We start from the raw sequence: 16,458 nt of genomic DNA, 5'->3' as shown, positions 1-16,458 counted from the left end.
GTGTGTGTGTGTGTGTGTGTGTGTGTGTGTGTGTGTGTGTGTGTGTAAAATACCGAGCACGAACACACACTCGACTTCCACAGTGACACACACGCTTTCTAGAACTTGCAGTCTGTCTCCAACCGCTCACTGGATTCAGGCCAGGAGCAAGAAGGACCACTCAATGTCCGTCCGTCCATCCGTCTGTCTCTCTCACCCTCTCTCCTGTGCTCTCTGGCAATTTGCAAAGGAGACACTGGTGAAAAGACGAGGGGTGATGTTGGGGGTGGGGCACAAGAGAATGGGGGAAGCAAGGAGAAAACTCGAGACAACTGCTGCAAACAAGCATTCGCACAACTGCCACAGCACGTGGGAAGGTCAGAGGTGAAGGAGTGGGGGGTGCGGGAGGGCCCCCCACTTTCCACAGGTGGGGAGGAGGAGGAAGCTCCGTCCTTTCCGGACACCAGCCTTCCCTTCCCTTCCCTCCCTCCCCCCTTTCCTTTCCTCTCTTCCGTTTCCTCCCTCCGTTCCTTCCCTCACCAAAATGTGGTGGGCACACCTACTCTGGTCCCACCCCCATGCCAGGCACAGAGAAAACAGACATGTAAGCCTGGCAGCTCCCAGGCCGCCGAGTCGTGAGGCAAGGTTCCAACCCCAGACCTCCCCCGAAACAGGGGCTTTGGCATCCTCTACCATATCAGATTCACCCCAATTTCTCACCTGCAAGGTTTTGTCTAGTCTGAGCTCACTCTGGCCCCTTCTGTGACTGGGGAATTGAGTTAACCTTTAAGGGGTCATTTTCACTGCCGATCACTGCATCTCACCGTCGTGCACGCGAGGCACACAGCAGCCGAGTACTTGCTTCAGGTCACCCTGGGGTCACATCAGGCTGCTGGGCTCTGCAGCCAGCATTCTTCACCATCGCACCCTGTCGCTCTTCAGAAAAATGCAAAGGAGAGCACAGGGGACGGAACAGTGTCCTGTCACGGACGGGGGTGGTGCGGAGGACTAACCCTTGGATGGTTGTCAGGAGGCGTTGGTTCAAGTCCCAGTTCCGCAAACAACCTGGCTGTGAAGCTGGACAAATCACCTAAGCTCTCAGTGCCACTTCTCCCATTGAGGAATTTTGGTGAGAGAATCTCTAAGGTCCTTTTCCTTCGAACAACTCTGACAAATGAGGACTTTCACTGATTGCTCATACTAGTGGCCACGTTTTAACACTTTTTAAAGCCACAAAATAGGGAAGAGGTGGAGTAAAGAGATGGCCACGCCCGGGAGGGATCCGGCTGAAACAGACATGCAGAGGAGGAGGAGTGGGCGGAAGGCCTGTTGCCCTTCAGTGGATTAATGCCCAGGCCACTGACACGGAGGAGAGGAAGGAAGACACATGGGGAATAGAACCAGCTCACCATGACGATATTGGCCAGATGGGCAGAGACGAGAGCATATACCCCTCCAGAAGAGCCCACAACGGGTGCAGTCATGTCCGCCACAGACACAGCCAAGGACCCTAGTACAGAAAGAGAGAGAATCCTCAAGAACACTGGACTTGGCTGCCCACGCAGCCTCAGGTGGCAGATTCTGCTGTCTGGGTGGGAAGACGTCGCGTGAACCTTCCTGAGGATCTTCCAGAGGACCATCCCAAGGCTGAAAGAGCCACTGGATTCTGCCAACTGAGTTTACAGATGGGAAGACGAGGTTCAAAGAAGGGAAGTGACCTTCCAGGGTGGACCTCTGACTAAGACCTAGGTCATGGGCTAAGACCTAGGTCATCCCAGCCTCTGCATGACACAGCTACTGCAGGATCTGGAGCAGCAACAGAAACAGTGTCAGCAGTTGTTCCAGTCATGGCAGGGGTCCTGTGTGTGAGGCACCAGTTCCTCCCTTCCATCCTCAAGACCGGTCTTTGAGGCAAGTGCCAGCTGCCTTACCGCAGAGACGGGGAACTCACTAAGCCTTGAGTGCCCTGTGGGCCGTGCAGAAATCAGGGTTAGAGTCTGCACCTGCCTGGCATAAAACCCATGCCCCCAACAGGAGTGTGGCAGGCAACATAGGGCTACACTCCCAAGGATTTTTGTTTGTTTATTTGTTTTTAAGGCAGTGTCTCCCTATGTAGTTCAGGCTTGAGTTCAAAATGTAACTCAGGCTGGCCTTGAACTCATGGTGATCTTCCTGTCTCAGACTGCTAAGTGCTGGGATTACAGGTGTGCACTACCATGCCTGGCCAAAACCAGTGTTCTTGACCAAAGCTCATGCTCTTGGCTTCAGTGACAGCCACTCCCCAGACTGGAACCCAGGTCTCTTCTGCTTAGGAACATCTAGCTATCTGTTCAGCATCACTCTCAACCCCCCACCCCCCAAGCCAAAGGAAACCACAAAAGGCCAGCAGAATCTCACAGGGGAGCTCTTTTGGAGGAAAAATGTCCTTGAAAAGTCCCTACAGAGAGAGAGAGAAAGAGAGAGAGATGATGTCACACCTTCTGGGGGGAAGGGTGGTTCCTGGCTCTTGGTCTGAGAGATGACAAACTTCTGTCTTGGGAAGGAAGCTGGGCAAAGAGGAGGTGGAAAATTTATTGTCCAGGTCTCATTTAAGTGTGATCAATGCTTTGGCTTCTAGGGAAGGACACAGGAGACTAAAAATAGCTAAGAGGTAGAGTCCAGGACACAGAGGATGAGTGGAGGCCTGAGCTAGTGGAAGCCACCGCTGGAAAATGCCCACAGGCTTCCGAGCCAATTAGCCTCTGGAGAGAGGAAGGCCAGGCGGAAAGCCCAGTTCTGCAGCCTCCCGGGGTAGAGGACCCACCCCGCAGGAGAAGGGGGGCACTGACCATCTAGATGGACACACAGAGCTCCCACGCCCTGGGTCGTAGGTCTTAGGTCATCCACCTCTCCCAGCCAGCTCAAGGCCCGCATTACTGCGACCCCTGAAGAGCCCCTCACAACCAGTTCTTGGTCTCAAGGCAGATTTGTGATCGCTCAGAAAAAAAATTCAAACTGTCATGAGCTGAGGACTCCCAAGTCCTTCTCCCCACCCAGGCAACTATAAATCTCTCTTTCCCCTTTTCATGCCTTCCCTCTGGCTTTAATTAGGTATTGATCTATTGTCAGATAACTTTCTTTGCTTTTTCTTTTCCTTTTTTATGGTCTAGCCATGGGGTCAGCCATATATAACAGAATGAAAGAAAAAAAGAAAGAAAGAAAAAATCCCAGGGTGGCAAACAAACAGGCAGCAGAATCTGCATGACAAAGGATTCCCACGCTGTCCAGGCTCAGTCTGTGCAGGCTGCATTGCAGGGCTGTGGGCTGTCTGCCCGAGTCGCACTCCTCATTAATTACCATTTGGACAGAGGAAGCCCGGTCTCCCTGGCCTGGCCTCTTTCCTCTATCGGATCCAGGCAAACCAGTTCCTCCGCCGCCGCCCCAGGATGATCCACCAAGGCAGAGAGGCATCGGGTGGCCTCAGGCAGGGAACGGCCCCTACCAGGGTCAAGCCTGCTCCACACTGACCTTTCCCTCACCCTCTCAGGTCTCCTGACCCCAGGGGCCAGGGGACGGTTGGGGTTGGGGTTGGGGCTGGCTAGTCATGAGACCTTGGGCACAGCACCTGAATTCTTTGGGAGTCAGTTTTCGCATCTGTGAAATGAGGATGTAAAGCCTTAGGGCTTTTCAAATTGTGAGCAGTGAAACCCCTTTTGAAAGTAAATCTTTCCAGGGCTCCCTAACCGGTGGAGCAGGACACTGGGAAACACTCTGGCACACAGGGGAGGGAGGGGGCCAGAAGCAGAGCTGCCCCTCTCCTGGGAGCAGCCTGCAGTATACCTTCCAGAGCAGGAGTTTAGTGATCCCAGGCCTGGTCTAAAATCCAGTCTCCAAAGCTCATATCCTGTGTTAGAATCTTGAAGGTAACAACCCAAGCCCACCTGCCCACTTTCCTGTAGGTCAGCTGGGGGTGGGAGGGCTGGATGCGACCAAAGAGGAACAGAACTCGGTAATAAAGGCCAGGCTGGGGCAGGACCTGGGCAAGTGGGATTCAGGAGGCCAGAGGGATTCAACGGGCATCGTGGGGACGGAGGGCGGGGAGAGAATGGCAAACCCAAGGGACATGCCTCACCTCTGCACAGGGGCAGGCTGGTTTTAGTCGGGGTTATTCATTCCCCAAAATACATCCCAGCAGGCAGATAAACCAGTGACCTCATCATAAGGAGCATTTGTAGTAATTTTAGCCTGAAAACTTTTAAGGCAGATGTTTACCAACATCTCCCCTGGCCATTAGGGGTTAAAAGAAATCCGAAATACAAACTGGCAGAACATCTGCTTTTTTTTTTTGATGGTGGTGGTACTAAGGAATGAACCCAGGGCCTTTGCACTGAGCTATATATATATCCCCAGCTCCCCGCCTTTTTTTGGTACCGGGGATCAAACTCAGGCCCTTGCGCTTGTGAGGCAGGCGCTGGAACCACTGAGGTAAATCCCCAGCCTATTATTTTTTATTTTTGAGGCAAGGTCTTGCCAGGTTGCTAAACTGCCCAGCATAGGGTTGGGGATTTAGCTCAGTGGTTCAGTGGCCTGCCTTGCAAGCGCAAGGATCCGAGTTCAATCCCCGGTACCAAAAAAAAAAGTGCCCAGCATGGCCTTCAATTTCTAATGCTCCTACCTCAGCCTCCCAGAGTATTGGGATTATAGGCATGTACCACCATGCTCAGCTTGCTTCCGATTTTTTTTTTTGTACCGGGGATCAAACTTGGAACCTTGCAATTTCGAGGCACGCAGAACCACTGAGCTAAATCCCCGGCACACTTCTGATTTTGTATAGTGTTCTGTTGATGTTGGGGATTGAACTCAAGGCCTCCTGCATTTAGACACATGCTCCACCACTGAGCTGTACCCCTTGCCTCTAAGCCTCGCTTTTGTCTCTACCAGGTGGGAAGTAATAGTATCTACCTCATGGGGTAGCTGTGAGGATTAAATATGGTTGCACATGGTAGGCACTGATAACTAGTGGCCATCTGGTCAAGTTCTGGCTGCCTACACATGGGCTTCCCTCCCTGAGGTAGGAAGGATGCCAAGGAGGAGGAGTGAGGCAGTTAGAAAGCTCAATCCACTCAATCCTGCAGATCGATGACATGATACGTAGTGACCAGAGTGCCCTCTGGTCTGAATGGACGGCTTGGGCGGAACTGGGCACACCCTTGGCTCGATGCCACAGCTCCCAGGCTCACAATCAGCTGATGAACCGTGCTCAGGTCTGTGTGTCTTCCCACTGCACTGGCATCGTCTGGAAGCAGTGCCTGCACCATCTCGCCCCTGTGTGGCATCCGTTTCGGGAGAGGTCTGAGTCACTGTGAGTCTTATTTCTGTCTCCCAGGTTATTGGCACTCCCGTCTAATTGACTACTGAGAGTGTTACGAGCATCTTTCCTGTTCCTCGCCATTTAACATCTGGGACTCGGGGTATCTAGATACACAAACTGCAACTATAAATCCTCCCCCACCAGATGCCAGGTCTAAGGGGTGTGAGGGTTGCTGAGCAAGTCTGATACACAGAGGTGCTTGTTAGACCTTTGTGGAGGTTGTGGCTGGTGCTGAATTCTGGGAAAGGACTTTGGTTGCTGTCCAAGGTCCAGGTGCTGGCCCCACTGAGGAGCAAGGGAGACAGTGCTGGGACAATGTCCTGGGCTGAGAGTCCATGTGCACGGGGTGGGACCCTTCCTTTTCCCTGCTGAAACCACTGCAGTCACCTCCAAGGGTTCCTGCCTGCTCATTTACAAGGCTGAAGCTGCCCGCTCTACTGATGACAACCTTACTGCCACTCAGAAAGGATTAAGATCTCACTTAAACATACACACAGAGCTCCCTCGGGCACAGCTGTCCGCTGCAGCACTGAGGCGGCAAACCTTGTTTAAAAAGCCAGCAATAAATTTGGAACCCTCAGAAAGGAGATCCCCATGTTCAGAAGCCAAGTTTGTGAGGCTCCATGCAGAAATCTGCTGTTCATGCCCCAGGTCACTTGTCCCCGCCTTCCCTCCCATGGGTGCTGAGACAGGCGGAGGCCCCCACTCCTCCAGCTGTAGCAAGAGGCCACCTCCTCGGAGGCCAGACTCTCCCGTGTGCAGTGGGTCACTCAAGCAGACTGCGGCTCTTCCTAGGAGAGCCAAGATCAAGTGCTGCCCTGACCAGGGACGTGGCCCACACCTCTGCTGCCCTCGTGGTGATCAGTTAGCCCACTGGAGCTCCCCTCCAGCTTCCTGACAACCCTTCAGGCAGGTCTCATTAGTTCCCTCTTCGAAATTAATGGGACCAAGAGAGAATCAGTAATTTCCCCAAGCTCACACAGTGGTGTGGAGACTGAAACTCGGTCAGTCTTCCTGTTCCAAATCCCACTTGACCACCACCATACACCTCCCTCTCTGGGTGGCCGTCTTTTCCCAGCATCCCTGGAGGTGGGGAGGTTTGCCTGGAGGATGGCTACACAGCCAGGAGCCTTGGGGATGAGGATCTTCCATGTGTGCCCTGCGAGCCCGAGGCTGGCCCCACCTAAGGGGTCGCCCCCAGCCCGCCCCAGGGGGCTCTCCCTTGGACACAGGGCCACCTGCCTACCTGCCACAACACCAGCCACATAGACAAGCGCGATGCGGGTAGCTCCATGCACCATCTCCAGGGGAACCCCCACCAGCAGCTGCAGCACCACGTTGAGTCCCAGGTGTTCTATCCTGTGACAGATCATATTCATTCACTCAGATGATTAATTCATTCATTAGTGCGTTCATTGTTTCTTTAACAAACACGGTGAGCCCAGATGCTGCGGATCCACGAATGAAGCCTCTGCCTCTGCCTTTGAGGAGCTTGTGGTCTGGAGGGAGGAGTGACAATGCAGACCGACCATGTTTAAAGAGCATTCCTTCCAGCTGGGACACAGGTACAGTACCTGGGTGGTGATCGACAGCGCCTGTGCTAGCCACTGTGAGAGGAACTAACCACGGTTAAGATCTGTGGATGAGACACTGAGGGACCGCAGGTTAGGTCTCTGATCTGCCTGACCTACTCCATCTACCGGGCCCTGTGGTCACTCTGGCTCTGTACTGTACTTGTAAGAGCTACTGACAGTGAAAGAGAAAGACATTCCTGGAATAAGTGCAGGCATTAAAGAGAGCACTTATAATTTAGCAATTCAGTCTTCCTCCTTTCTGCAGTACCGGGCATCAAATTCAGGACCTTGTGCTTGCAAGGCAGGCATGGTGCCACTGAGCTAAATCCCAGGCCCAGTTCCTCCTTTCTGGTATAAGGAAGGACCTGGTCTGCTCCAAAATTCTTAAGGTTGAGAGAGGGATCCAGGCTTTCTTATCCCGTAAATGCCTTCCTTGGTACAGTGCTCATCATGTGTAGCATGTTAGGATATCAATGTATTTAGTAATTTTTTTGTTGTTGTTTTGTTTGTTTTTGGTCAGAGGGATTGAACTCGGGTCCTTGTGCTTGCAAGGCAGGCCACTGAACCACTGAGCTAAATCCCCGGCCCCAGATCTTGTTGCTAAGTATGTAGGGTGTCTTGCCAAGTCCACGTATTACCAGGAAAAATCATAATGTTACTATTATTCAATCAATGTGAGGCTTCAAGTCTACAGTGCACTTTCCTATCCATTATCTATCTCATCTCAAAACTCGGGTCCTTGTGCTTGCAAGGCAGGCCACTGAACCACTGAGCTAAATCCCCGGCCCCAGATCTTGTTGCTAAGTATGTAGGGTGTCTTGCCAAGTCCACGTATTACCAGGAAAAATCATAATGTTACTATTATTCAATCAATGTGAGGCTTCAAGTCTACAGTGCACTTTCCTATCCATTATCTATCTCATCTCAACTAAGCAGAAACATGGACAGCACTCTGGGGGTGGTTTCAGCTATGGAGCAACAAAAGGGCAGGGTCCTGGCCTGCATCATGCCCATGCTTCTGGCCTGTGAGGCGCTGCCTGGAAGCCCAGTGGGGCACCTGCCTACTCCAGAGGGCACTTTTGAGGCAGCTTCTGAATGGCTACCATGTTGGAGTCTTCTACCCTCTACTGACTGCTAGGGACAGGACTCCATGGAGATGACAGACATCAGGAAAACGCTCTGAAAGGGGGCTGGGGAACAGATCAGACACAGACAGATGAACCTTGGAGGGTTTCTGGGCTCAGGCCTTCATTTTATAAACTAAGACCTTGAGACCAAGAAGAGGCCAGGAGATGCTGGCCAGCTAGCTGTCTTTCCTATCTAATGCACCAAGCAGGAGCCCTTCCCTCAGAACCCAGAGTTCCACAGGTAGGTGTGACAGTGCACACTTGTAATGCTAGTACAATGGGTGGCTGGGGCAGGAGGATCACAAGTATGAACCCAGACTGGGCATCTTAGCAAGACCTTGTCTCAAAATGAAAAATAAAGGGCTGGGGCTGTAACTCAGTGTGAAGGCCCTGGGTTCAATCCCCAGCAGTACACATATTAAAAAAACAAAACAGGGCCAGGGATTTAGCTCAGTGGTTCCACCGCCTGCCTTGCAAGTGCAGGTTCCCAAGTTCGAACCCCGGTACCAAAAAAAAAGAAAGAAAACAAAACAAAGCAAACCAGGCCCAGAGAAATCCTCCCAGCATATCCTTGGCAGATGAGGCCCCATCAGAAGCAGCCACGGGAGAAAAGCCCACAGCCACCATGGTAGCCTTGGCTGAGGATATCTGTGCCCTGTCAACTACAGACACAGGATGTTGTTAATGAGGCAGAGAATGGGACCAGGAGGTTTTGGAGGCTTTAGCTATTCCCTTCTTCACTGTGTGGGGCCAGAGAGGGTCATAGGGCAATACTGGAAATAAGGCCTGTAGTCCTAAGCCATGAACTCCCACAGGCTTGGGCAGCCTGGGCAGGGAGCCCGTTTCTGTTGTTTCCAGATCTTGGCTCACGAGAGACTGAAGTGTGCCAGTCCCCTCACTCTGCTGCCCATCCCTGTGTGATCAAAGCCTGGGACACTACAGGTGAGGTAAAGAGCCTACCACCATGGGCCCCACCGCCCAGGGCAGAGAGGTTTATCAGCAACCAACTGAGGCATCTCCTCACAGGGAGTATGGTTAGGGATGGGCGGGCTCCTGTGCCTGTGTGGGAGCAGCTCAGAGTGGGCCTCTCCCTGAGTAGCTGGATTTTTCAGCTGAGCAGCAGGAATGACAAATGATGGAGCCCTGGGAGACAGAGTGACTCCCTGCCCATGCTCACCCCAGAGTAGGCCCCCTGGGGCCTTCTCCCAGAAGGTCGTGGGCACCTTTATGTCTGGGTGGGGAGTACAGTAGATACCTCAGAGTCTCCCTGTCTCCAATGCAAGGCTTCTACCATGTGATAGCAACCTCTGGCCAAGAGCACTGCTCTTCCAGGGACTCAGACCAGGGAGGCCACTCAGGCACCTGGAAAGTCCTTACCCCGTGGCAAGAGGCACCAGTGAGAACTGATTGCACTCCAAGCCCCCACAGAGGCCACAGGGCTCTTGTCACATATGCAGACTACCTTGGAAGAAAGTGGTTTCAACAAATCAGTCCTTTACTTCACTTACAGGAGTACTCACATCCACAGTTTACGAACAAGGTATCTGGTGGCTGATCACATGTTCCTCTTTGCCTTGGTTACTAGGAAGTTCAGACTGAATGAATGTTCAACCCACCTCTGGCAAATACATAGAATCACATGTCTGTGTTTGCTGATACTACTGCTGGCTTCCAAAATTTTCCTCTTTCCTATACACTCTCAATAAGTGACTTGTAGCCCAGCATGATGGCTAACTCCTGTAATCCCAGCACTCAGAAGGCCAAGGCAGGAGGATTGCCACAAGTTTGAGGCCAGCTTGGGTTACATAGTTAGTTGAAGGGCAGTCTGAACTACATAGTAAAACCTCATCTCTAAAAACAAAAACAGGGCCAGGGGTTTAGCTCAGTAGTGCTGTGCCTGTCTGGCAAGTGCAAGGTCCTGAGTTCCCAAAACTAAACAAACAAACAAAACTGACTTGTATAAGTTTGGTATTAGATGAGTTGCAAGCAATCATCTCAAACTGTGTGTCCAAGAAGATATTTTGGGGCCTGGGATTGTAGCTCAATGGTACAGCACTTGCCTAGCATGTGTGAGGCCTGAGGTTCAATCTCTGGCCCCACAAAAGAAAAAAATTAATATATATCACTGGGTGATCTGGACAATTATTTCTCTGTAAAACTCCGTCAGAAGATGGGTACTCACCCAGCGTGCATGAAGATGTACGTCAGGTAGCGCCAAGCCTGCGCTCGGAGCTGGGGGTGGTAAACCAGAGAGTTCTTCAGGTAGCGTGGATGGGTCACCTGCAGCACGAACTGACCCAGCGACACCCCATTGTAGAGGAAAAAGGCAATCTGAACAAAGCACAGAATGAAGAAAGCCTGTTACGAGGTACAAGACTGCCCAGGAGCTGATGCCAAGCACCACGGACTGGCCAGGATCCTGTCATCCTTCCTTCTCAGAGAACAAAAGGTACCCACGGCCAGGGTTTGTGCAGATTCCACTCCCCCCAGCCCACTCCTGTCTGAGGCTCCAGTGTTACACCATCCCTGGGTCTCTTTGCCTCACTCCCTCGCTGCTACACAGGCAGGGTGGGAAGGATTTTAAATTTAAATCCACTCATTCCACACCAGTCGATTTAAAGGCACAACAAGAAGAAGTTGGGTGTGGTGGTGCGTGTCTATAATTCCAGGGCTCTGGGAGGATGAGGCAGGAGGATCATGAGTTTGAACCTGGCCTGGAAAACTCAGCAACTTAGCAAGACCCTGTCTCAAAAGAGGAGTGGGGGGTGCTGGTATGTGAGGACCCTGGGTTCAGTACCAAGTACCTCCCCACACACAAATAGAGACACAGAGAGAGAGAGAGAGAGAGAGGAATAAAGAGGAGAAAAGACTGTGGCAAAATACACATAAAATCTCCCACTGTACTCAGTTTGCAGTGTGAAACTGTGAGGCATCAGTGCATTCATACTGCTACGGTCACCACCATCCCTGCGTGGAGCTCCTTTCCTCGCCTCTCGTAAACCCAAAACTCCACACATTAAACACTAGCTCCATTCCAGCCCCACTCCAGCCCCTGACAACCACCATTCTACTTCCTGTCTCCATAAACTTGACTGCTTAGGGAGCTCCTATCAGTGGACTCATACAGCAGTTCTCCTTCTGTAAATGGCTTATTTTTACTTCATATAGTTTTTCAAGATTCAGCCATGCCATAGTGTGGGTCAGCATTTCCTTCCTTTTAAAGGCTGAATAATATTCCATTATATGCACCTGTTCCGTGCCCACCTCATCTCTGTCCATTGACCCTTGGGTAATTTCCACCTTTTGTTGCTATGAACATGGGTGTACAAATCTCTCTGCTAATCTGCACTTTCAATTTTGCTTTTTAAAGAGTACTGGGGGTTGAACTCAAGGCTTGCATACTAAATATATCCTAGCCCTTAAAATTTTTTATTTTGAGACAGCTTCTTGTTAAGTCACTAAGTTGCCAGGCTGGGCTTGAACCTGTGATCTTCTTGCAGGAATTATAGGGCAGCATCGCCATACCCAGCTATTAAGTTCTTATTGCTTCCTGGTATTGGGCCCCTCCTAGTATCTTCCCCTCCATGTTCCTTCTATTTTCTGTTATGGAACCAGGAAATCACATTACTAGAACTGTACATAAAACAAAAGCCTTGGGCTTTAGCACAAGGGCTTTGATAGAGTTATTGCAGCTGTTTGTGCATTTTCCATTTTTCTCTAGATTGGTGGTTCAAGCTTACATAGCTGAGGGTTCTGGAAAACTAAAGTAATCTGTTTGGTTTTTTTTGGTACCGGGGATTGAATTCGGGTCCTTGCGCTTGTGAGGCAGGCCACCGAACCACTGAGCTAAATCCCCGGCCCAAAACTAAAGTAATCTGGACTCAAAATCTGGCTGGCTCCTTTAGACCAACTTAGACAAATTATCTGATTTTTCTGGTCTTCATTATCCTTCTCTGGATGTGGGTAGCAGCGCCCAGATTTCCAGAGTGGTCCTGAGGCTTCTCGGTGATAAAATACACAAGGATCCATCCTTGTGCCCGGCCCACACTCAGAAGGAAGCCACGATGAACACCAGGTTAAGACCGTCTGAGCCAAGCTGGGGCAGGGATCAGGCCCCTGGCAGCTGTACCTTCTGGGCTCTCTGAGAAGTGTTCTGTCCACCTAACATCATGCGTGTGACCTGGCAGCAAATACAGCTCCCAAGCCAGCTCATTATTATTGGTCTTCAAATAGAAGTTAATAAATACACCAACACAGGGAGTGCTCACAGGAGGAGTCCAAGAATATCTCAGAGAATTCCCAACTTTGATACATACTTGGATGAAGCCATAACAACAAACATGCATTCCAGCTAGCAGACCAGATATTTCTGATTTAGCAAAAAACAGGAAAGATGCCATGAGGCTGAACACTCCCGCCGTTTGATTAGGCAAGAACTTTACAAGACCATATGCAGAAGCGGTAATTAGGCCTGTGGTTTTGGAAGAGAAACATGGTAGATCACAAATGCCAAAGGGAAGCCAAGCTTCCTTCGGGAGGTAGCGGTAGGGTGGGCCGCACAGTACCCAGGTTGAACAGCCAAGAGGACCACTTCCTATCACACACCGGCATGGAAAACGGTGCCTTCAGATTCTGCTGCCTAAGCAGGAGAATTTTTTGGATAATAACAGGCACAGCCGGTTCCCTAAGGGAAGAATGTTCGTTAAGGTATGTCAGGCCCACACTTCCTTGTTCAGAAGCACTCCCTCCCAGGGTGGCCCTGCGATGCTTTTGTGTTCAGACAGCACTGTGGCCTAACACAGATGCCCTGGGGGGGCAGCAAGAGGCGGGGCTTGGAAAGGGAAACCCAGGAGCCACTGGCTGCTCCACCTTGCCCACCTATGGACGGGTTTTCTGAGCCTGCCCGGCTAAATCCTCCCAATTGATGGACTTGCTGCAGTTTCTGCTGCTGCTGCTTTGGTGGGGAAGGCCACATGGGTCTCGGTGGCGGTCACCCTTGGGTGATGTGGCCATCCTGGGTTCTGGCAGCTCCTACACTCACTGTGACCAGGATGACTTGCAGGGACAAAAGCTCTTCCAGCCCCAGTCATCGGCCCGCGGTGGAGGAGAATGTGCCCCTCTCTCCTGAACATCCCCGCGGTCCCCTTGGCTCCTCTCCCCTACAATCCCACCCTCTCCCCCAAGGCTGGCAGCCCCTTCCCCACTCCCATCCTTGCCTCCAGCAGTGTGACAGTGATCATGAACCAGGGCGGTGGGCAGCAGGTGTAACTGTCGTAGTACCACTTGCGGTCAATCTCCCGGGGCAGTGTCTCGTAGGCCACATGGCGGATCAGGCGCTGCGACAGGCTCAGCCCCTTCTCCTCCAGCAGGGCTTTGCTGCTCAGCCTGCGGTTGCCCTGCAGGATGGCCTGGCGGAAGCTGTTGGAGCGCTTGTTGCTCATCTGTGCAGGGCACAGGGTGGGGAAAGGGTCAGAGCTGGGGCCTCAGGAGTCCCCCATCCTCTCCCCAGCTGGCATGTCCCTTTAGCCAGGGCTAACATCTTCTGTGAAGATCAACAAGAAGCAACATTCTCTGTACACATAGGGTCTACCTGTTGGACGGTGACACTCCCACTCTACCGGACGGGGAGTTTTAGAGACCAACCAAGTTCAGGTGCAGAGCCTGCATCTGGTACCTGCCCACCTTCCATCCATCCTCACAGGCATCTCCCTGCCTTCACAATTCACTGAGCAACGTCTACGTGTCAAGCAGGTTACCAGACACAGGGGATACACCACACCCAGGACAGAGTGGTCACCAGCCACCACAGTTCAGAGTGATAGCTGCTGTGCTGGCATAGCAGGCAGGGGGACCCACCTATCCAGGGGGGTCAGCAAGGGCCTCCTGGAGGAGGTGAGCCTGCACGAGAAGCGCAGGATGGGTAGGGGTCGTGTCCGCAGACCACAGCTTGGAAGACTAGGAGTTTGGTTAGCCAGCTCTCGGGGGGAGGAGGGCCAAGCAGTGGGCCCTAGGCCAAACCAGAAGCCATGAGCAGGCAGGCCTGGCATGGTGGGATCTAAGCCCTGTTCGAGGACATCAGGGAGGGGACTGGGTTCAGATCAGACCCAGGGTGCGGCCCGTACTGCAGAGCCCGTCTCTCCTCCCCAGCCCATCTCTCGCTTGCCCTGCCTGGCCCCAAGGCCATCCCTCCGGTGGCAGGACACCCCCATAATCCCTTCCACTGCCCCACTCTGGTCTCCTCTATGCCCACAGAGCTTGGAGCTGCTGCTTCTCAGGAGTCGGGAGATAACGTCCACCATGGGTCATGTATACGGCGGGTCCCACTGCCAGAGGGTTCTGTAGCCACTCTTGCCATCCTCTGCCGCAGCCCCTGGCAGGCATGGCACACACACTCACACATGCTCACGGCAAAGGCAGCAGCTGCTCAGGGTAGGCGTGGCCTGCCTGGAGCTGTGCCAGCCACGGTCATAACCACACCACTGGGCCTCGTGCTGCACACAGGGGAGGCAGATGTGAAGGGCAGTGAGAGAGGGGGCATCACAGTTGTCTGGTGTGTGGTACTGTTCTCACAGCATGAGGATAGGGACTGAGGCTGGAGAGGTGAGTCATTTCCCAAGGGACCCACAGTACATCGACCGGGAGTAAAATCCACATCTGACTCCAGAGCCCAAGCTACCCACATGGTGAATTTATGCCAATTATATAAAGAACTTTCTTCTTCCAGTCCTTGGTGAGCAAAGCCCGAGCCTGACTTCAGCCCCTCATTCAAGCATCCTTGCACAGTACACAGTCCGTACATCCAAACAGGACAACCCTCTCTGCTCAGCTATATGCAATGTGTTTTGTGCTATAAGGGATGGCTGGGAAAAGCGCTGTAGGGGTCTGGACAAGTCTGATTTGTTCTGCTTAGGCTGGGGCATGTAAAATCCCATCAAACACGCAGAGGAGTTTACTTGGTGGAATAACATTCAGACAGAACAACCTTCAGATGTGATCCTTTATCATACCTGATGCTTGCAACCATCCTGCATGAAGTTTGGGGTTCATTTTATAAAGAGAAAAATGGAGGCCCAGAGGATTGTTCCCGATGAGTGGCAAAGGCTGCCCGCCCAGGCCCTGAGCTCTCTCCCCTCCCACAGCTCCCCAATGGGTCCCTTCCTCCTCTGGTCACCAGGGCAGCACTGTCCCCTGAGTTCATGTCCAGGCTGGCCACCAAGGTCAGACCTGGAATGGAGAAATCTCGAAAGCAACAAGTCCCTGGCTGTCAAGAGCTCACACCCAGTTGCTCTGGCCCAGGAGGCCTTCGCACCGCGCTGAAGCAGGCAGGCATCTCGGTGGACACTCGAGCCCGTGACGGGGCTGTGGGAGCCTGTCCATGCCAGGTCATGGGTGGCACTGTGGTCTCAAGTCACACGCACAGCTCCACCGCCCACCCTGTGCACACTGACTGTGCCAGCTCCTCCCCTGCTCCCCTAGGCGGAGCTCTTACCCTGCTTCCGGCACAGGCACTCTCCCTGGGTCACACCGGCCCTCAGCAAGAGGCTGGCACAACAACCCCTGACCTGCCTGGGCCCTGAACCACAAAGCCTGGGTGGCTCTGAAGCCTCTGAACTCCAGGGGGCCTGGGAACTTCACCCAAGCCATTTCACTCTCATCCCTCATGGGGACCCAACAAGAGGGCACTGCCTCCCCGTCACCCCAGGAGCCGAGTGAAGACTTCCAGTCCCGTATCATCCTTTGAAGACAAACAACCACTGGAGAAGCAGAATCCAGACAAGAAACCACATCCTTAGTGGTGTTCTCTCCCTTGCTGAAGCCTGGGCTTTTTCAGTGCTGTGAACCAATAGGTCCCTTTGCCTACATTTCTGTCATGTGTCTAAACCAAAATCCCAAAGAGGCCCCTCCAGGGACAGGGGACCCCGAGTGCTCACCAGGTTGACAAAGTCCTGGTAGCAGATCTGCCCATCCTCATGGCTGTCCGCCAGAGCCAGGAGCACCTCCCTTTTGTGCGGGTCCAGGTTGGAGCTGTGGCTCTCCAGGAGGCTCCGGAACTTGCCTGTGCTGATGTAGCCTGTGTTGCCAGGGTCAAACTGTGGGAGAAGCAAGACAGCAGTGGATCAGCTCTGTGGCTTGTTTGGGGGTGTGTGTGGTGCTGGGGACTAAACCGGGGGCCTCATGCATGCCAAGGAAGTGTTCTGCCTCCGAGATATACTCTTAGCCTTTTTCTTTTTATTTCTATTTTGAGACAAAGTCTTGCTGAGTTGTCCCAGGTTGGCTCAAACTTGCATTCCTCCTGCTTCAGCCTCCCCAGTGGCTGGAATTACAGGCACGTGCTACTCTGCAGCTCTGCACACTTAGGTCGCTCTATCTAGGGTTCCCTTTCCTCCCCAGTCTCCCTGGGACCCTGAAATCATCTCCCCCCAGACTA

At 52.6% G+C, this 16,458-nt stretch overlaps 1 protein-coding gene across 4 annotated transcripts in view; it reads right to left on the bottom strand.

The window, feature by feature from the left end:
• Positions 1-16,458, bottom strand: part of Rhbdl3 (rhomboid like 3) — a 49,586-nt gene that overhangs the window by 13,379 nt on the left and 19,749 nt on the right. For 3 of the 4 annotated variants that reach the window (XM_019210397.2, XM_033762892.1, XM_033762891.1), the window contains 4 exons: positions 15,962-16,120; positions 13,247-13,471; positions 10,213-10,361; positions 6,576-6,688 (listed from right to left, as the gene is read on the bottom strand). In XM_019210397.2, the coding sequence (XP_019065942.1) occupies positions 6,576-6,688; positions 10,213-10,361; positions 13,247-13,471; positions 15,962-16,120 (646 nt within the window). Of the gene's footprint in view, positions 1-1,388; positions 1,490-6,575; positions 6,689-10,212; positions 10,362-13,246; positions 13,472-15,961; positions 16,121-16,458 lie in introns of all 4 variants that reach the window. The other variant, XM_019210398.2, reaches the window with a different exon arrangement.

This window comes from Fukomys damarensis, unplaced genomic scaffold, assembly GCF_012274545.1.
Source record: "Fukomys damarensis isolate Sample0158 unplaced genomic scaffold, DMR_v1.0_HiC HiC_scaffold_13, whole genome shotgun sequence".
NCBI classification, from domain to species: domain Eukaryota; kingdom Metazoa; phylum Chordata; class Mammalia; order Rodentia; family Bathyergidae; genus Fukomys; species Fukomys damarensis.
The sequence above is the reverse complement of the archived record's forward strand: the minus strand, read 5'-3'. Positions and strand labels throughout refer to the sequence as shown.